The sequence below is a fragment of the Lacerta agilis genome, chromosome 7 (genome assembly GCF_009819535.1).
Source record: "Lacerta agilis isolate rLacAgi1 chromosome 7, rLacAgi1.pri, whole genome shotgun sequence".
Classification (NCBI taxonomy): Eukaryota; Metazoa; Chordata; class Lepidosauria; order Squamata; family Lacertidae; genus Lacerta; species Lacerta agilis.
In genome coordinates this window covers 28,979,804-29,002,458 of record NC_046318.1, presented here as the reverse complement: position 1 = coordinate 29,002,458, position 22,655 = coordinate 28,979,804, and the positions used below count along the sequence as shown (strand labels likewise).

Here is a 22,655-nt window from a genome sequence, read left to right as displayed (position 1 = left end):
CAGTAAAAAACAACAACCCCGAAATGATGTGGTAGAATTATCAAAAAATTTGGAAGTTTTTACACAAATGCACTGATCAAACCTGCATGGTGCTTGAGATAAACATAATAATGTGCTGTTGGGCAGCCACGGGGAACCTGTGACAATCTAGATGCTGTTAGACGACAACTCCAATCACCCCTGACCACTGACTCAATACCATAAAATTATTATTATTGATGCCAAGTTTAAGATGGTCCTACTGCCAAAAGCAGAAGTCAAAAGATCAGAGCGCTATTCATGTAGGCAGCCAGAGTTTTCAAGCTTTCTTTTTACCGTATTTTTTGCTCCATAAGACGCACTTTTTTCCTCCTAAAAAGTAAGGGGAAATACCTGTGCGTCTTATGGAGCAAATGGTGGTCCCTGGAGCTGAATTGCCCAGGGGCCAAAAGCAGATTGTGCTTTTTATTTTACAAAGAGAAAAGGGAGTGTTGAAAGGACCCCACTCAGCAGCTGATCAGCAGGAGATTGGGAGAGAGATAAGAGTCCCCGGCTCCCTTTCAGCCCCGCCCTCCTTTGTTGAATGTGCTGCAGAGGGAGGTTGTTTGTTTCCCCAGGACATGTGACTGGCTGATTAGATTATCTGTCTGAAAACAGTAGAAATGGCTCCCTTTCCTTAAGATTTTTCAGAAATGTGAGTTAAACCCCATAAAAATGGGGCTTTTCCTCTTTGCTTTTCCCCCTTTGCAAAAGGAGCTTTGCTTTTCCCCCTTTGCAAAAAAAGCTGCAAAACCTTTAGCTGATCCTCAAAACAAAAACAAAAACAAAAAAAAACCCCTAGGGCTTTTCCCTTTGCAAAAAAAGCTGCAAAACTTTTAGCTGATTCTCAAAAAAGGCCTTTTGCCTTTGCAAAAACAGCAGCAAAACCTTTAGCTGATCCTCCAAAAAAAAAAACCCCCAAACCCCAGGGCTTTTCCCTTTGCAAAAAAAGCTGCAAAACTTTTAGCTGATCCTCAAAAACAAAACAAAAAACAAAACAAAACAGGGCTTTTAGAGGAGGAAAACCAGAAAAAAATTTTTTTTTCTTGTTTCCTCCTCTAAAAATGAGGTGCGCCCTATGGTCCGGAGCGTCCTATGGAGCGAAAAATACGGTAATCCTTCAGCTCTTACCAGAAAGAGAGATAATCTGCTGTTAACTTTAAATAGTATGGGATGGTGGGGTGAGGTGGCAGCTCTCACCACACCTCCATACTGGCATACTGGGATGGAGGGGGAGAAGATGGCAGTGAGCTTTGTGTGAAGCAAATGCACTATGGGAGTGCTGGATTAGCTCAGGCAGTATATTTGCACGACACTGCTGCCTTGCTGCTCCCGCCCTATGTACTGATATGCAGCAGCGATGCAGGTGACTGCAGTTCAGGCCACCACCCCACTGCCCTGTCTGCTAATGGCTTTAGAAGTGGCCAGTCTCTTTGGCTATGAGCTATGTTCCAATCAATCAATCAATCAATCAATCAATGTTGTTTGGATTTTTGGCACTATGTTAAAAAATTAAGGAGACATATTGTACTCCACCCCTCTTTTATTTCTCTCTCTGTTTTCATTATTTTTGTAGTTTGCTGTTTTAATTATGTTTTATAATATATATCTAAGGCATTTTAAATTTGCAAGCTGTCCTGTGACTGCTTGGTTAAAGCCAGTAGAGAAATCCCCAAATAGCAAAAATAAAATAAATACAGCATTATCTGTACAAACACCAAACCAAATATTCACTATATTTATAAAAGTGCCCAAAAGACTCTTAAACCTTTAAAAAATATTGCTTGAGATCTAAAGGTTGAAGAACAAAGGGCTAAAGTCCACATATGGTGCTGCTACTGTATGACACAGAATTAAATTATGCTAACTAATTCTGATAAGCACCTCCAAGTAACACACCCACACAAAAACCCTTAGTATTTTTTTTGGGGGGGGGGTTAAAATAGCATAAAGAAAAAGCAAAATATTCTAAGGTATGTTCTTACTTATGATAACTCATACAAAGTCAACATTAGCACTGGTTACTACATGCCTTGTAAGTCCCAATGAATAGTTCACAATAACTGTAGACTATTCAGAACTGCAGAGTATAGATCTTAACCAAGGAATCTAATCCTGGATGCTTAGCTCTAATTCTTTAAAAAAACAAATGGGAGAAATAGCTTTGATCTGCTTGTACAGGGCAAAAATGCTACCTCTGCAAAGCAAGGAGTGTGTGAGTCAAAGTTTGATTACAAAATGTATTTTATCTTTTATGTAGTATATATTGCTTGATAATTTGCTGGTGAACAGCTACTTCCATAAGGGACCAAATTTAAAAGATGCACATTTGCAGTTTAATTTCTGTGCATTTACACTAGACAATTTGACTCCTGATTTTATCCTGCCTTGGGTTTAATGAAGTAAATTTAGTCATGACATAATCCCAGTTTTGGCTACAGATAATACTTGTCGCTATAAGCCTTTATTTCACACAGGATGCAAAATCAGCTTGTTCAGTCACCACAGTGATTCCCCTTTTGAAAGTTACCTCCAGATGCTCTAAAATATAGGGAGGGTTCGTCATGCCAAGTCTCAGCATTGCTCCCTCAGGGATCACTTCAACCAGCTTCCATAGGAGAGTAGGGAGGTCTGTGCCAATGTCTCTTCCGTAAGCCCCCGTGTCTTCACTGGTCAGCCATATCTCGCATACCCCTTCTGTCAATAAGAGAAAGAGCAAGATAATTAACAAATCTGCTTTTGAGCTTGTTATTTTATCATACAGCTGCTCACTCTTTTTAATGCACTATTTCATAAACTAAACTATTATGCCGCCAGTCTGGTTATTCAGTTGCAAAGAAAGAGAGGCATATCCCTTGGGTAGTAGTGGATTACTGAGTTCATTTTATGAGCATCAGAGTGCTACAACAATGCAGTAAATTATTGCTTTGGAGTGATTAACATTCACAGCCAGTGACTAATGTGAGACGCCTTTTTAATGCAACTCAGACAGGAGTAAGATTGCACTTCCATCACTAAGACTTTCTGGCTTATTAAACCATGAGCAAGTACTATATAGTGCTGGTCAAACTGCTAACAGTTAGCTGACTAACTGCCTAGTTAACAGCCTGTAAAAGGCAAAGTAGCAAAGTCTCAAACAGGCCAAACTGCTTACTATACTGATCATCCCTTATAGGGAAGCAATTGTTATAAACCAAAACTTTTACATGGTATTTACAAGGCTATATTAAATTTGACTACTTTAAAAACAACAACCACCAGTCAGTGTGATATGGAGAAATAGTCACTTCAAGAGAATGCTTCTTCAAGCAGCTCATGTATGACTGAGGCTGCAGGAAATCATATTAATTTACTTGCAGCTTAAAAGAATATGATTCTTGAACATGTTAATTACATCTTCCCTTACAAGAAATGATTGTTAGACTGCAAGTTTATTTTAGTTATAAAACTCTATAAATCACCACATAGAATGAGCAGTGAAAAAAGGCCCCCCATTGAGGCCCCCATGTTATTTAGGAAGAAATCCAAAATATGGAAACCCAGAATAATTTACACCATCTTAAATTAAACCGGCATGAAGTATGCCATATCCAAACTCTGTCCAGCAGCAAGTCTACTGTTGGCTGAGCCATCCTAAGCCTGGCAAAGGGAAGGCAAGCCTCTAAAATAGAGTTTGACCCTTTTTGCCAGAGTGCATTATGCCATGTTGCTAGGTTACATGACTGAGCTGATTGAAGTTAGGATCCAGCGTTAAGTCCTGCTCCACTATGCTCATTTTTCAGGGCTTATGCCAGTGTCAGTTTTGCCAGACTCAGTTGAGCAGGATGACTGAGTTACACCAGTGTCTCTCTGGCTGAGCTAGAGATCCATCACATCCTAACTCATTCATCCCAGTAGATTTAGGGTTAGGAGTGCACCCTTAATGTCTGCAGTGGGGAGTTCTCTCTGTGTGTGAAGGCACACTGTATGATGTAGAACCCTGACTGTGAGAAGTCTGACACTTGTTCCTGGCTTCATAAACTATAGGAAAGATAGGAAAGACTGTCCAAACCCTGGCATGATGTCAGTCCATATGCTTTCCCTCTTTCCATATTAATCAATGGAAAATCTCACTTTCCATTTTAATCAATAATATTGTCACATAAACTATATGAGAGGAAGCGCATACATCAAACACCAGTTAAACAAACAGTACAAAAATCTTTCATAAAGCAATTCACATTAACAGGACATTAACTACTATTTTCCAGTTGCAAGTGTTCATCAAAACAATGTGCAGGCTTTAAAAATGAAGAGTAATCTTCATTATAAATTTCCCAGTCAAATGGTTCCACATTTTTGACCTGTGAAGAGCGTTTCTGGAATGCTGCCTTGCTGGTGCCAGATGAGTGTAAAGAAATAGTCACCATGAATAGGAATGAAAATAATATTCACATGGAAAAGAACAGCTTTCTCTGAAATCTGCATAGGTGGGGATCATTAGCCCCCTGGCGGGCTGAAAATTAAATCGTATAAAGAGGAAGCAGCTGCAACAGTAAATTAGCAACAACAGGAATAACTGTCTTTACCGCTCTACCATCAGGGCGTTAAATAACAGGGAAAGTCTATTATTCATCGAAGCACAAATACAAACTTCTAAAAAATCTCCACTTTACCCAGCTTGTTTTTATATCAAAAACATTAGTTCAATTCAGACATCACAGCAAACAATGTAAAGGAAGTTCAACTATGATTTAGTGCAGAAGTGGCCAAGCTGTGGCCCTCTGGATTTCCTAGGCTTCCATTTCCCATCACCCTGAACCACTGGCTATGCTAGCTAGGACTGATGGGGTGTTGGAAGACTACAGGTACTGCACATCTGGCATAGTATAGTATGGGAACAGACCAGCAATAGTTTGATGTGGGTTGTGTACACCCTGGTGTGTGCTAACTATTTTCCATTGTGATATAAAAACCAACAAACCAAATCATAACATTATATAACTGTATCAACAGCAAAATGTTACAACTTGAAAGTATGCTAGATTAATAATAAAGGAACATATCACAGTATCTGGGGAAAATATATAGTCTGTTGGCTTGTCTATGTATGCAAGAAAATTGTGACACACTAAAAAAAACTACTACTTCCTATGTTTAACTTCTGCCTTCCTTATCTACTGACTCAGTATGAGTGTAATCACTATTTCACAGGCACCATTTCCTGGGTTATTATTTCTTAAGGATTTTTCAGGGGATTTCCAGCATCATGCCACACAAATTCCATCAGGTATCAACAGACTCAACAGAAAGTCTATAGATGTAGGCTGGTCTTTCCTTTCAAAATTGATTACCAATTATTTGGAATTCAAACATCAACAATTTAGGGGCCAAAACTGCCTTGGTCCCTAGGAGTCAGCACCTATGGTACTGATTGAAATATGAATCTGTGGATGTTTTCCTATATTTTTGCTCAGTCTTCTACATCCACAGCCTCACCTTCCCAGGCTACAGGATATAATGGAATGTCTTCATTTTTTAAAAAAATACAAGAGCAGTTCCTAGTAAAACTAATGCCTTTCCATTTCTCATAGATCATACTAATGTCCAGAAAATACAGATTCTTGATCTGAAGCCATTCTCATTCTTACATTACATTAGAGCTTGTGATAGAGACACTGGTACTGCACTCTGGGAAAAGTTGGTGATTTCTGAGCACAGAATTTCTATTCAATTTCTTCTGATGAGCTAATAAATACATATCAGTATTAATGTGTCTAAATAGATGCTGATGTAGAAACCGAAAACATTCATTGTCAAAGCCCAGAGTTAATCTGTGAAGTTGCAATTGTAGTGGCTAAAGAACACCAAAAAGCATTGACCTGTCCCTTGAAACTTTCATATGAGCATTTGAAATGTTAACAGGCTGGATTCTACTGCAGAGTGGTTTGATGCATGATGCTACTTTGGGTGAAACCTAGCTCTGACCTTCACCCTCACCCTCATATTCTTATCAATAATTGCCCAGCCACTTTGCCCTTCCTTTTCCAGCAGAGAATTATTTTGGCAGCCTGCCATGTTCTCCAGAACGCAGAACTCTCCCCCACCATACCAAACACATTTTAAAGAAGACCATCTGCCAAGGATAAGTCTGATTTTGAAGTGTTTGTCAAAAATTGCCTGCAGTCTCAAGGATAATTAATCCAAAATTGCCATTCCTGCTCATGCCCATAGAATTCATCAGTGACACAACATTAGTTCCAAGAAGAAGGAAACGGCAGATATAGACTGGAAAGCTTATGAAATCAAATGCAACTAATAGAAGCTCATTGTTAAGGTTAATCTTAACCCCACCTAAATTATTTGGTTTGCAATTAAGTGCATACTCCTAAACTAAAACATAATAATTAAGCAGGTCCTATTTTAGGAATTTAACAAAATTTGGCAAATGTTTCAGATCTAAAGCTTGGAAGCTGCTAATTTTTAAAAAGCAGAAACTTACTGGATAATTTACAATTGTAAAACAAACACAGCAGGCTCACTTAAAAAAAAAAGACAAGATGAAGGGCTGGAGGAGCAATTTTATTTTTCTGCTTCAGTGGTCTATCCCTTCATCCCAGACAGTGTCTTAAAATAGATTTTAAAAAACATAAACAAAGTGCAAAATGGGGGTGCAGTGGGGGACAGAACGACATTTCTCATCACTTCCTTCTGACACACCTGTTAATGGTCACATTTAATTTCATGCAATCAACATAACATGCATGAATAAAATCATATTGCATTTCCCTTTAAAGCTATGCACATGTAGGAATATTACACCTTTTCAAGATAATTACACTGTTCTCTGTGCAGTTAAGAGACTGATTTGCATTCTTTTCCTGTGGATTCAACCAGGCACAGCATTTTCCTACTTTAGATCATTTTTAAAAATTCATTGTGAAACTTCTTTCTTACTATCAGACTCTGAAATCTGGCCCATCAAGTAGGACGCTAATTCCTAAGAGATTAGCCTGAATACTGAGCTCACTGTGGACCTACAATCTGAATTACAAAATTATTTTCCCCCTCCCTCTGAAGTGGGGTAGAAAGGCTGACTCAGTCCCAAATGGGACCCTCCTTGCCTCACGCTTCATTAAAATCTCTTTCCATAGAAAATAAACTGAAATCCTAAATTGTAGACCCAGGGAGACCAACGTTTAGCTCGGTTGTGGGTACACCCTCTTTCACTTTGCATTTAGGAGAAATGAATACATAGCTTGGCTCTCTGCACAACTATATTAAACACATTATTAATAAATGGTGGCATATTGCTTTTCTTGGCATCAGTAGAACAGACGAATAAGACTTATGAAGGATCCAGAAGTCAACTATTTGAAGCAAAGCAGATCAGTGCCAAAAGACTGATAGCTGGACAGATGAGTCAGAGAAGATGGGCAAGCATACAAAGGGAAGAATGGACAGGACTTGAGAATGAGAAGAAGCAGAGATCTGGCCAAAACAAAGGAAGGTGGGACAGGTGTGGACAAAATGGCTTATCATGTTTCAACTTAATAAGCAAAGCTAAACAAGCCAATTGCCCATGAATACAGCCCCTACACTGCTTTCAGTAAATGCTTTCATCAAGCCATGAAGTCTCTAACCATAGTTTCTCCTTTCATCCACAATGGAAAACAATGATCACCAGAATCAGAACATGCCAGGATGTTAAACCAACTTCAAATGGTGGTTAACATCCTGGCTTTTTCCTGGTTTCCTAGAGACTTCATGGTTTGATTGCTAGTGCCACAAAGAGAGGGGCAAAGGGGCTGCATACCTCAGCTTATTAAGGCAATAATGTTTGAATTAGGTCAGTGTGCTGGATCCAACCTAAGTCACACTTGGGTCTCACAGAAATCACGTCTGAAAAATTATTCATGACCCAATGATTTTTAGGTGCAAATGACTTAAGCTAGATCCAGTTCAACATCTACATGTGAATCACAAGCAAGTCATTTGACTTTTTGAAAAATAAAAATAAAACTAATCCCATCTTCTCTTAGAGACTGGAAAACTATCTAAAAAGTAGAAAAGCCTGAATTATGCATGAAAACAACATATTCTGTGACTGAAGAAACTAACTGTAAAAGAAAGGGTATTTTAAATATAGCCAGTGCCCTTTTAAAAAAGTATGTTCACTTCTTCAGTAGATATGTCTGTGGGATCATTAAATGCTAAATGGAGCATAGCCTGTTTCTTTTCCCTTACAATGCAAACTATTGTATTTGCTTATAAAAGAGGTCATTCTACCCCTATAGGGACTTCTGCTTTTGTGGCCTAGCAAAGTATAAACTAAGAGCCTTGTCTCACAGTTTGCAGTGATGGACCTTCAGTAGAGTGGAGGGGGTTCTATAATGGCTCACTTGATCACTGCAAACAGTATGATAGCAACACTTTACTAAGAAAAACAGACCCTAAAGGAAACCCAGACAGACATAGAAGTCTTCATTGTTGTTTTAAGCAGTACCATCTAGAATATGCATACGCTTAAAAAAGTGGGGCAAGGGTGAGAGAGAGGCTCATTTATGCCATATGTCACAATGATAGATTGGATTCTCGGGCCACTCTAAGGCTGCAGCGAAAGTTGAATGATGGATCAGAAAATACAACATTTCAAATGGACTAGACATGAAGAGGAGAGGGCTTGATTTTCCTTTCCCCATTCACACATACACGTATAAAGTTTTAGTATTATTACACTAAAACAAACATCAGTAAAAGCAGCACTATAAAAATCATGAAATGGAGGCAGTGAGAGATTTCACTTTCTTGGGTTCCATGATCACTGCAGATGGTGACAGCAGTCACGAAATTAGAAGACACCAGCTTCTTGGGAGAAAAGCAATGACAAACCTAGACAGCATCTTAAAAAGCAGAGACATCACCTTGCCGACAAAGGTCCGTATAGTTAAAGCTATGGTTTTCCCAGTAGTAATGTACGGAAGTGAGAGCTGGACCATAAAGAAGGCTGATCGCCGAAGAATTGATGCTTTTGAATTATGGTGCTGGAGGAGACTCTTGAGAGTCCCATGGACTGCAAGAAGATCAAACCTATCCATTCTCAAAGAAATCAGCCCTGAGTGCTCACTAGGAGGACAGATCCTGAAGTTGAGGCTCCAGTACTTTGGCCACCTCATGAGAAGAGAAGACTCCCTAGAAAAGACCCTGATGTTGGGAAAGATGGAGGGCACAAGGAGAAGGGGACGACAGAGGATGAGATGGTTGGACAGTGTTCTCGAAGCTACTAACATGAGTTTGGCCAAACTGCGAGAGGCAGTGAAGGATAAGCATGCCTGGCGTGCTCTGGTCCATGGGGTCACGAAGAGTCGGACACGACTGAACGACAACAACATAAAAATCATTAGCAATAACAATTATGATAACATACAATTAGGATAACATACAAACTTCAAGGCAAACTATTCAAAGGGAAAAATTCTTCCTAGGCATGCCCAAGCCTTTGGATATGCCTAAAATAGTACTTTGCCAGTGCCTGTCTAGCTCTCTCTTGTTCCCTAACATAATTCTTTGTACTGCTCCACTTCAGGAAGACCAGATCTAAATACTTTGGATTTAGAATATTTCCTATGGCATTCTCCCTGCCTCACTCAATGACTATACTACTGCTTTCACTACAATAGAGAAACCAAGCTTAATTTTCAGGGGGCGGACGGATTAAGACATTCACCTCTTGCAGGTCTAGGATAAGATGTCTGCCCTCTCCTTCCTGAGAAGGAAGAGCTGCTTGACAAAGAATGCCTCATCCCCAAGTGGGGTCAGTACTAGCAAACTAGATAGGAGTACACCAAAAGCTTGTTTCCTGCTCATATTTTCCTTTACAGATATTCTTGCAGGTGAATCCAGGCTTACTATTTCAGAAATCCTGGCTTATGTTATGCATATTCAGGGCTCTCTCTCTCTCTCTCTCTCTCTCTCTCCCTTCCCTCCCCCCATGGAACTCACCAGAAATCAGTTCCAGCACCAATCAGGTGGGCACCATTGCCATTTTATTAGTAAGACAGCCTTCCCCAGCTTGATGCCTGCCAAATATTTTGAACTCCAGTTCTGTCAGTCCCAGCTGGCTGAGGCTGATACATGTTGTAGTCCAAAAGCATCAGGAGGGCACCAGGTAGGGTAGACTGATTTAAAAAAGGCCTTTTAAACCTGAAAGAGGGACCATAAAATTGTTTTTAAAAACCCTAAAAATTCAAATAAAATCATGACACATCTCACACTGAATGGTGTAGAGTGTTTCACTATGTACCATTAAAAAGCAACAGTAACATAGCTGCAAACCATTACACATGTAAGACTAGAATGCATTTGATGGCTTGAGAGGCATATGCAGCATAACAGAATAACCATTTAGTATTGATGGGCAAGATACCAAAACATACTCAAATGCACGGCACTGTTATAGCTAAAATATCAGACATATATTTTTAAGAATTACAGGAAATCTTAACAGATTATGCACACAGCAGGATGCAGGGGTGATTAAACTATTTAATACTGAATAAGAGCTACAAGCAGTTTAAAAAACTTGTTTTCATGGAAACAGATGAAATGGGGTTTCACATTTATGTAATACCAAATTATCATTCAACACTGTTCATGTAAATATAGACTTATTCGTGCTTTAAAAAATCAATTACTTTTTTTAAAATAACTGCTTCAATTGGGTATAAATACGTCCATGGCTGATACATATTTCCTTGTGAATAAGTCCTACTTATTGCCATCACATTTATTCCTAGAGAGTTGAGAACTGTAGTCAGTGCTGCCAACTAGCATTTGAATAGATGGATATTAGCCTTGAAAACCAACATTCAATCACAACGTAAGTCAAACAACTGTCAGAGTATTAGTTTATGATAGAGAAAACGATTGCTTTAATTTGCATATGCAGAATATAGGTGGAATTAACACAAAAACACATGTTCATGGATGGGGACATCCAAAGAAGAATCCAAAGGCTCTGGAAAAGTGTAAGCTCCCTCTCTCCATTAGAGAACTGACACTATGAGGGAGCTTACACTTTTCCAGAGCCTTTGGATTCTGCTGTGTTAATACACAGTAAGCTTATATTCAGTCTTGGATATATTCAAGGCTTGGTGGAGATGAAGAACAGAAGGTTCAAAAGAGCTTGGGGCATTGAAATGGAGTATTAGTGGGTGGAGTTAAGCATCCAACTCCTATATTAGCAATGATGCCCCCTCCAAATCTGACTTATAATGTATAGTATATTCTGAGTTTTACAACTTTTAAAAAAATGCTGCTCAAATCTTTGACATGAATGAAGAGCTCGTAGGATGGTTTCACAGTCAATGAATTCAGGCTATTACAAGTTACATTTTAAGTGTGATCTACAATACAACTCCCTTTAAACCTTTTATTAAAAGTAGAAAAAAGAAAAATGATGTATGTTAAACTTATTCTTTATCCCTTGAAATGTCTGTGGCAAGAAAGGTTCTACTTGAGAGTTATTGAAGGTATTAATTACTCTTGTGGGAATTAGGAGGGGGGATAGCTTAAAAGGTCTTGAATTGTCTGGAGTTCGACCCCATCCTGTTTAAAACAAGACATAATTAAATACACTCAAAAAGGGAAATAATAGCAAAAAGGAAAAATCAGTTTTTGTCTTTGATCATCAAACTGTGTCCCTGGACACAACATGCTTATTACATAGAGAAGGGAACCAGAAGGAAGAAGAAATGAAGCATGTAAAGAAAAATAAATCATAAAACTGGAAAAAGGATAAATAAATTAAGGCAGAATAATTTTTTTCAAGGCCTATTTTGTCTTCCAACAAAACCAGCGTGTCAATATCCTTCTTAAATTGTGGTGACCAGAACTGGACACAGTACTCCAGGTGTGGTCTGACCAAGGCAGAGTAGAGCAGGACTATAAATTCCCTTGATTTGGACATTATACTTCTGTTGATGCAGCTTAGAAGCATTAGCTTTTTTGCTGTTGTATCACACTGTTGACTCATGTTAAGCTAGAGATCTACTAAAACCCCAGACTCTTTCCACATGTACTACTTGCAAGCCAGGTGTCCCCCATCTTTTATTTGTGCATATAATTCTTCCTACCTAAGTGTATAACCTTATATTTGCCCCTGTTGAAATTCATTTTGTTAGTTTGGGCCAAGTCCTCTGTTAAGGTTATCCTGAATCCTGATTCTGTCTTCAGAAGCATTGGCTACCCCTTCCAGTTAGGTGTCATCTGAAAATTTGATGAGCATCCCCTCAATTCCTTCATCCAAGTCATTTATAAAGACGTTGAACAACAATGGGCCCAGAACAGAATCCTGTGGCACACCACATGCCACGTTTTTCCAGCATTACAAGGAACCATTAATGAGCATTCTTTGCGTTCAGTCAACCAGCTACAAATCCACCTAACAGTTACCTCATCCAGTCCACATTTTACCAGCTTCTCTGCAAGAATATCATGCAGGACTTTGTCAAAAGCCTTACTGAAGTAAAGATACACTATGTCCACAGCATTCCCCTGATCCACCAAGCTATCAAAAAAAGAAATGAGATCCATCTGGCATTCATCTTGTTTCTGAGAAACCCACCTGAGTCTTAGTAATCACAGTATCCTTTTCTAAGTGCTCACAGGCTGACTGTTTAAATCTGTTCTAGGACCCTTCCTGGTGTTGATGTCAAACTCACCAGTCAGAACTAGTTACCTGGGTCTTCTTTCCCTCCCCTTTTAAAGATAGGGACAATATTTGCCCGCCTCTAGTCTGCAAGGACCTCACCTGTTCTCCAGAAATTCTCAAAGGTTATAGATAGAGGCTCTAAGATTACATTCACAAACTGCTTTAGTGCCCTTGGGTGCAGCTCATGAGGCCTGGAGATTTGAATTCATTTAAAGTAGCTAGTATAACCTCTTTTCCTACCTTGGGCTGCAGCTTCCTCCTTGCATAGTTTAGTCTGCTATCACCAGGTTGGTCACTGCTTTCAAACATTGAACCAGAGTTTATGAAACTAGCTTGTTGGTGCTAACTATGGCCAGCAGTTTAGGGTGTGCAAACCTCAGGTTTGCTGCAGCTTATTCTCATGGTGATACACTATAGTTTAGAGCAGGGATAGCCAACGAAATACGCTCCAAATTATATGGAATGCAATTCACACCATCACTGAACACTGACCATGCTGTCCAGGGCTTATGGGACTTATAGTGCAAAATGTCTGCAGGGCACCATGTTGGCTACCACTGGTTTAGTGTTTCATCTGAACACAGCAAGTAAATGCTACTTCAGAAGCAAAGGAAAAACTTGTGGAATTAAATCTTCATACGAGTCTTGCACTATTGAATATTTTAATCATTATGAAATGGCTTATATTCTAAAGACAATTTAGAATATATTCCTTAAAAAATTTAAACCTCAAGCATATATACATTTGACTTTTGAAGAAAGGAGTTATTTTTAAAAATCCTACTTGAAGAGCTGGATTTTTGTCAATTTGCTTTTAGGAATAGATATTCCAGAGAGACTTCTAGTCACTGTGCATTAATCTAAGTAAACAGGGAACTGCATCTGCTATTTTGAGCATGGTTATATTATCAATTTTTCACAAATTGAAAACTTTGAGAGACTTAAAATATGAAAAACTATTAGCTTAGTAAATATACTGTGAATCCATTTATTGCCTTTTCAATCAAGGCCCAACAATATTTTTACTTCATGGAATATATTTGTGTCTGCTGGTTTGAAAGCAGACTTTTAAAGCTATTTCTAATAAATCTCCAGAATTAGGATTTTTTAACAGTGCTATCCTAAACTTAACTGCTACTGTATTTATACTGGCCTGGTTTTCATGGCACAATTATCCAAACTATGGCTTATTGGGACCATGCTAAAGTGCTGGCTTCTGGAGAGGAGCTCAAAGAGGCTTTGTTCCTCTGCAGTGGTTTTTGTTTTGTGTTATTCCTGCACATGCTGAGCCAAACCAAAGTTTGTGGTTAAGCTCTCACCTGGCCCACCATGAGTCTGGGTTACCACATTGTGTGAATACACGCCACTGTGTATAATTTTTTTATTGTTGTTTTATCTTGTTTGAATTGGTTTTTATTGTTGGTGTTTCAATCAGTATCTAGTAAACTACCTTGGGATCCTGAGTGCATGATGGGCGGTTAAAAAACTGAGCACCAGGAAGTGCTGCAGCGATCAACATCCCCCTTCTCTGCTTCCACCCTTAGCCTTAGTCCTTGAGGACTGGCATCTTGTTCTGGAGGACGGCACCTCCAGGAAGGGCTGGTGGGGGAAAAAGAGGGAGCCCGTTCCTTGCCCAAAACACTGGGGAGCCGCTGCCGGTTCACTTCCATGCCTACGGTTAGGTGAGGCAACCTGTCAATTTCAATTTCACTCAGTTTCCCAATCTTATTTTCAGTTCTCTGTATTTCCACATCAGTGTGAGATTTTTCTTTTTAAGTCCTCATGAAAATTAACCAGAATTTTAGCACAAAGTTCTCCTAACATACACATTTTTGCAAGGCAATCTTTCTTAAAAAATAATTCAGGCTATGAGTTGAGAAGCATCAAGCGTGTTTTTTTAAAAAACATGTTTTAACCTCTTTTTTGGTGCATATTATTATTTATATCATGAGTCACTCAACATGGTAAATTAAAGCCCAAACTATGAAAGCAAAACTAAAATATATTCCATCTACTGGAATTCGCTCCTCTAACCATAACTTGCTTTGCAGATGTTCGGCCATCACTCCCATTATCCCTGACCATTGACCAAATTGGCTGGAGGTGATGGATGTTGTAGTCCAACAACATCTGCATAGCACCACATTTTGCCCTTAACAAAGAACAGACTTTTAGTTATTCATCATCATATATTATCACTTTTGTGATCCTGGATTGGAATTTAATTAATTATTGCGGTTATCTTTTCTCTTGTAGACAAAACATACAGAAAACTGAATGACCCATTCTCTTTATTTTCAACTCTGAAACTTTAGTCCTTTTCAGGAAACATCTGCACAGAAGGGGCCTCAGTTTCCATTCTGGCAAGGTAACATTAAACTGGAATTTCCTCTAGGAAAAAAATATATGTGAAACGGGGGCAAAGGAAAGCCAAGCCCTCAAAGATCATACAGTCATGTGCTGTCTGCAAAAAGGTATGTGCAGCCAAAGTGCAATCACTGCAGGCCATAAAACTATGAGACCAAACATTGGTGGGTGAGCACCCATCCTCCACACTCCTCATAATTTATGCTTTGGATTTGGTTTACTGCATTAGAGATGTCTGGAAGGCCTAAATATTCATTGACTATGCTTTATGTTTTAGTTAGGTTTTTGTTAATGTGTTTGTAATGTTGCATTTTTAAACTGTGTGCTGCTCTGCTATATATATTTTTTTAAAGTACTGTCTACTAAAGAAAAAGAAAAGTATCAATATGTTTATGCTCAACAGATTCATAATATGACACAATGAAATTGCTGAACCCATGAATGAGAACTACAGTGGTACCTCTGGCTGCGAACGGGATCTGTTCTGGAGGCCCGTTCACAACATGAAAAGAGCGCAACCTGAAGCGCTGTATCTGTGCATGTGCGCAGCGCGATTCGGGGCTTCTGCGCATGCGCAAAGTGTGATTCAGCACTTCTGCGCATGTGCACTGAAACCCGGAAGTAACCCGTTCCAGTACTTCTGGGTTTGGCGCATTTGTAACCCGCAGCGAACACAATCAGAGGTATGACTGTAACTCATTCTAATTTTAAGTTAACATTAACTTTAAAAAATGAAACAACAGCACATGCTACCAAAAATGGTACATTATGCATGAAGTTGGTTCTAAGATTAAGACACCTGAACAGGATAATCTGTAAGAATTTCATTCTTTTGATAATTGCTTCACTTCTGAAAAGCAGAAGCCATCTCAGTAACTGAACAACATGTAATTTATCCTAGGAATTCTCAAGCTGTTTACTTATTTCATAGCCAGGGTGTCTTACAATGCCTATTGTATTAAGTATTTGCTCAAGTTATTTGGCTGCCTGCCTGCCTCTAATTCCGATTTGTAACTTGGAAACCAGTTTCAGCCTATGCTGACCTGTTGTATCCAGAACACAAATTACCCATCTACTGACCACCCGCAGAGCATTTTCTGCTGTTCATATTTAGCTAGGACAAGAGGCACATTTAAGACCACCTATTTTGTGCATTTGTGTGTATGAGATGCACACACCACACACATAACTGATTGTTACCACACAGCTTAATTTACAGCATATAACATAGCAAGACAATGCATTTCACATCTCAAATGTTTGCAAACTTTTTTTTTGCAAAACACTATTATTATCCAGTTTGTAAAAATGGCAACAATATTCCCCAACACATAATTTCGCATTGCTTATCAATGATTGATAACTTGATTGCATTTGTACAGGACTCAGTAGCAAGCCAGTACAAGTGGAAATAACTGTATTCTTTGCACAAACTGGTAACAGCCTTAGCTCTGTGACACAGCACACCCATCGCATGCAAAAGGTCCTAAATTTCAATCTCTGGCATCTCTTAAGTAGTATTGCAAAAGACCAAGACCCTACTAACAGTCAATGCAGACAATACTGAGCAAGATGGACTAATGGGTTTGACGTCATATAAAAGAAGTTCCCGGTGTTAGTTTCATAATTCAGTGACAATTCTGCCACTAATCAGTGTGTTGTGCTGCAATAATACCCCCATTACTCATGCTAGGAAGCCAAGTCACCAATCAATGCAGGGTATGGTAAAATTATTATCCCATTATTCCACTGTACACAAAACGCACCCAGGGAGAGACCACACAGTCACATGGCACAGTGGATGGCACAGGAGGCAGAAGACAGAATAGAATAATAATAATTTATTGGCCAAGTACATTTTTCAATATACTTGGAATTTGCTTTGGCTACATTACAATGTAAAATACATTATACAAACAATAGTAATTTACAGAGCAAGAGCCGAGGTTGCCCTTCTTGGCGCCTCTTAAGCTGTGTTGGTGAGTGTAGGCCCACCTCCTAGGCCCGATGGAGTTGGCCGGAGGAGGGAGCAGTCTTCCCAGACACTCACAGCAGCAGCAACAACAGCAGTGCATACAAATGTAGATGCATACAGCTACAACGTTCATTCTTCACTCCAAGGATAGTTTGAAGCCTATAGCATGCAACAGCTTTTTAATAACCACTGTTTCCATGGGCAAAAGGACTTGAGTCTTGCAAGAATCAACCAGCTCCATGTTCCAGTTGGTAAGATATTTGCAACAGACTCTCATACCAATGCCATACTAGCCCAGGGCTTGCAAATACTGCCCTTTCACTCAGGACTTGTCTTCTTTTGACCTCATTTGCCAGCATATATTAATTTACAAATGAACCATAACCTGCTATGTGAAATACAACACAGCCAATGCTAGGGAATATGTTTAACTGTACCAACTTCTATTGAGAGAAAGGCCTTCAAGTTCTTTATTTAGACAAAAGGTTTTGTCTTTCCCCAGACTTCGCATGAGGAAAAGTATGTGTAGAGTTGTCACTGGAGCTGCCCAGTTATTCCCTGTATGCACACCCCTCTTCAGGCAAGATTTCTTTTGGAACTGAAATTTTAACAAGTATTATGCTTTGTTGTAGTATCCTACTCTGAAAGTGGGGATGAAATTACGAGAGACAATCTCTTTGTCAACCAAATCCCCAAAGCAAAAAAGGTACCTAAATCTGGACTCTTGTGTTAAGATATATAATGCCTATGTTTCTTTCCAATTTTTGCATTTTCAAACTCACGCCTCTTGCCCCAACATTGCTTCCAGCATCACACAAACAAATCAAGCAGCTGTATTAGCACCAAATAAGTATGAACATAAGCAACTCACTCCCAACCACACGTTTTTAAAATCAGCTTAGCTTTTTCCTGTCAGTGTTCATGGTTCTGCCATGCAACAACCTTAACAGAGGTAGCCACAAGAATGCTTAGTGAAACAATCTTCATTTGTATATGACAACAGGAGGTGGTGGTGGGAAAGGAAAATAGAGCTTGTAACACTACAACAAAGTACATCTGCACATGCATAACATAGCCTGAAACAAATGGTGATGTTTTTATTTAAATTAGAAATTTTGTAAAAACTATAGTTCCAGCACTCGACTTAAAATACAGCAAAAGATAAGAGGCTCAAATGACTAACCACTACAAAAAGCTCTGTACTCTTGAAAATGCTCACTTAGCCTATTTTGGCTAGCAATGTTTATTCCCACAAGCCCTTGGAAGAAGAGATTACAGTTGAAACACATTAGCAATTTTAAAACATTAGCATGTTAAAATAACATTTTGAATACCCACTAGCATTTAATTGCTTCTTCTTGATATTAGAGTGCTATCTTCTTGTTGTGTGAGCCATCTTAACTATGCAGCTAGTTAAAATAACCAAATGTGACCACAACAAATAGACACACATGCAGTTTTTATAGAGGACAGTGACCGTACCTTATTCAACCCCCATCCTACCCCTGAAGATATCATTCCGTACCTAGTAGTAAAAACTGTAAGTCTGATGGCCCTCAAAGTTGGTATACAATTATGTTTCTATAAAAGGTAATACAGGAGGAAGCAAGTTTCCTGCATCTACTGTTAGGTCTCAGCAGGAGTCTAGCAAAAGGTACTATGATTCATGCGATCCAGAAGAAAGAAGCAGGTCCCAGAGAAGAGGAACAAGGATCAGAGGAGCTACATAGCCAAAGGCCAGATCCAAGACACCAGTCAGGGAAATGATCATGGAATGAATCAATGTACGCACGCCTGAGAGATATTAGTGATTTGGATTAAGAAGCAAGCTCAAAGAAGGCTTCAGTGAGTTTGGTGGATGGGAATGGAGTCAGCAGAATGACTGTTAAGGCAGGCTTGAACCACAACCAGGATGGTGCTCCCAAACCATGGAACTCAGTCAGTGGGCTTACTGGGCAAACAGCATGCTGGTACCACAAGAGGTAAGGTGCAGCAACCTGAAGGCTGGAAGTTGGAGTCTGAAATACACACCCTCACCCAGATGGCCTTCCCAGCTTAGTTCAAGGACCTCTGGGAAATGTGGAGAAAACTGATGGTACCGGACAGAAAGTCGGTGAGATGTCATTTAAATCAGGTAACCCAGGAACTTTGGGTCCAACTCTGCCATATGTTACTGTTTTATCTCTCAGGAAGGAGGCTTTTGTGTTGTGGTGGTTATTTTAAGTAGCTTTTGGGGCATTGCACGGGCCTGGTGAACTTAAGAACCGTGAAACGTGTAAGAGACCAAAAATTGACAATACCCATTATAAGCATATCTTAATTTAAGGGTGGGGAACCCTTTTCAGCCTAAGGGCCTCATTTTCTGGGAGTCACTGGCTAGTGGTGGCTAGGGCCAGATGTAATAGGTGGGTAGAGCAAGGGGCTATAGAGCACATTCCAGCGCTGGTAAAAGCACCACAGAAGGGCGTTGAGCAAAGGCAGTGAGGGATGTGGCCAGAGGAGTGGGCTGGATGGCCTGGGTGATTGGGGTTCCCCATCTCTGCCTTAATTTAACTGGGCTGCAGAACAACAGAATGAGATTATGAAAATGAAATGGTTGATTTAGTCAGCTGAAATAACTGTGCAGGATTCTTTGACTTCTAATATGCCATATGCATATAAAACTTAAAGCCAAAATTCAGAAGCATTTCTCATGCTCATGCTGCGACACCATAAAATAAATTTCACCCAAGTAACATGATTTTAGATGAAAGAAAATAGGAACTGTGTAATTATATACATTTACCTTGACAAATAGAAAGCAATCTGTGATTAGAGCATAGCAATTAGGTACAAAATGCTTCCAATGGATTTAATTACCCATCAGTCTACAAGTTTCTTAATTACTTCTATCTCACTGCATCAGTTAAAAATTTTTTTTTTTGCCTGAGGCAGCTAGTCACTTATTTACCAAGCTTGAAGATTTTGAATATGAATAAATTACTTTACTAAAGCAAAAATATTTGGGTTATGGATAAATTGTTTTTCTAAAGCCTGTCCTTATTCAGCCTTTTGTAGGATGAAGGCATACATTATTGTTGCTTCTAGAATGGCTCTTTCTCCTGCAAAATGCAAATAGTATCCATTTATCTATTTTTGTTTTTTAAACAACTGTGTCTCAAGCAAGTTCCAATGGTTATTTTAGAAAAAACAAAGAGTCACATGGCATTTTAAAGATTGACATGTTATTTAAGGCATGAACTCTTGTGGGCAAAATCTTACCTATACTACTAATAGGAATTGGCACTTACCCAGAAATGTAATATAATGATTTGTTTTAGGCTTTAAGATACCAAAAGATTCTGGACTCCATCAGAAAGGTCATTGTACTATTCTGAAATATTTCTAGTTTCCCAGAGATGCTTTCTCACTACCACATCAGAAGAGAAATTCACACTCTGCGGGAAGCCTAAGGTACCGCTACCCCACGCCTCAAAAGACACCCCCCCAAAAAAGGGGGGGAAGACACCTCCCAATTGGACAGATATCAAAAGCCTGATTTTCCACTTAGCTTGCATGAGTTAAAAATCAATGAGGAAAGTAATCTTAATGTAGAAGACTCTCAGGTCATCTACATTATTAATAGGCAATGCAACTGAAAAATGTTTTTGTTCACCTGTCTCCACTGCATTTCCAAATGATTTTGAAATGAAAGGTGCTGAAGCATGAAGATTGCAGGCACTCGTTGCCTTCTGAAATCACAGTGCAGGGAATTGGTGGAATTCCTGCCTCCTTTGGCACAGTGAACTTTCCTTGAAAGCAGACTACAAATTCACAGGGGTCCCTTGCCTTCAATCAAGAAAATGCTTAAAATGACCCCCATCTGCCACTTTAATGTATTCTGCCCAAAGACTTCCATAAATATTTAATGCAAGAAAGGGACTGTTTAAACACAATGAATAGCTTGTGAAATTAAAGTTGGCTGATGGATTACACCACGTAATGCACTGTAAACAGTGTTGGAGAAAGCATAGGACAGACAGACGCACATGCCATCTCTTCAGTTAGAAGGGTCGGAAATGTACTCAAGCCACTGTAAGGTTACTTTAATGCTTCTGTATTACAGAGACAATGGCTTGGATCCAAAACCAGTTGCCTCCCATGTGCAAATAAAAGGCATTTCCTCCTTCTACTCCCATTTCCTCAGCTGTAACCCCTCATATCTCCTGAAGATGAGCTCTGGAGGGTTCCCCAAACCTTCAAGAAGGGTTAGGAGGAAGAACCATAGTGTTCATTTGGATCTGAGCCATTGGCTAATACTGTTTTCAATGTTGGAAAAGCTTTCTGTTCTTCTTGCACTCATGAACATGTGACACAGGCTCGTGTTGCATGAAAAACCATTTATTGAATTATTTAAATTTTGTTACTATCTTATTAAACAAGCTAGCAAATTGATGAAATAAACTATAGTGAAATGAATTACAGTTTTTGGACAAAGTACAACCAGTATAACATGCCAACATCTGATAGAAAAAGAAGTCTGCTGGGTTTCATTCTAGACAGACCAAGTAGACCCAAATGAGTGAGCCACCTGTACAAGATTTTTGATTTTTTTAAAATGTTTTCCTAAACGCATGAAGGATCTTCATTTTTAGGTTTATACTGTTGCATGTTTATTGTCACAAACATTGCATTCCCAAATTAATAGCTTGCTCAACATTTCAAAATTCAATACAGTGTAACAAACCTATATTGTTTATTGTGTATCATGCTACAGAACCATGTACAAGTGCCAGTGCTAGGTACAAATTCTTTAGAGATTGGTACCAGTATGAGAATAAGAAAACAGAAACAGTAATTTACTGACAATATTGTAAGAAAAACACATATTTCAAATGTTTGTTTCACTTGGTGTTCCTGGAAACCTTCCCTAAATTTTCCCAGCATTCATGGTTTGAATTGAGGAAAGCTTGTATGTAAGCAAACAAAAACATCCAAGGACAGGACATAAACACACATGAAGAGGAAACACACATGCACACAAACCACAAAGTGGTGGTGGGTGCGGAGGGCTCTTATAGCCAAGGCAACACAACGGATAGCCATATTGTTTCATTCATGCCTAGTTTTTTATATTTGAAAAAAAAGAACCACACACTCATGCACTGTGCACATTTTGGATGGAGTCACCCTCCTGATTAAGCAGGTTTACTGACTGGTCATGCTTCTTAATCCATCTTTGTTGCAGGCCACTTCTGTGACACAGAGCATCTCATACTATCTTCAGCTGGTCTGGCAGATGTGACAGATATAGTCCGAGTTCAGCTGTCCTCCTATACCAGGAGTCATGGGACAAAACCAGTAGTCAGGACCAAAAGGAAAAACAGGAGGCAGGATTGAAGTGCAAGTCTGAAATCAGGATGGAAGAGCAAATCAGAGTAGGAGTAAGCCAAAATTCTGCCTTGGGCCCTGCTGGTAGCAGCCTGGATACTCCTGCTCATGAGTACCAGTCACTGGTCATGTCCTCCTTATTCAAACTTCTGCTTCTTCTCTCACATGCTTGCCTTTCTTCTTTCTTCTGTATATCATGGGTCAAATGACTGTCACTCGCTGAAAGCCCCTCTC

The 22,655-nt window shown here is 39.3% G+C and overlaps 1 protein-coding gene across 4 annotated transcripts in view; it reads right to left on the bottom strand.

Moving 5' to 3' along the window:
• The window catches only part of CDKAL1 (CDK5 regulatory subunit associated protein 1 like 1), a 235,481-nt gene that overhangs the window by 78,717 nt on the left and 134,109 nt on the right, over window positions 1–22,655 (bottom strand). For all 4 annotated transcript variants that reach the window (XR_004427012.1, XM_033154687.1, XM_033154688.1 and 1 more), the window contains one exon: window positions 2,549–2,715. Coding sequence is in view for 3 of the 4 variants with exons in the window: in XM_033154687.1 (XP_033010578.1) it covers window positions 2,549–2,715 (167 nt within the window). In the remaining variant the exon portion in view is untranslated. The remainder of the gene's footprint in view (window positions 1–2,548; window positions 2,716–22,655) is intronic.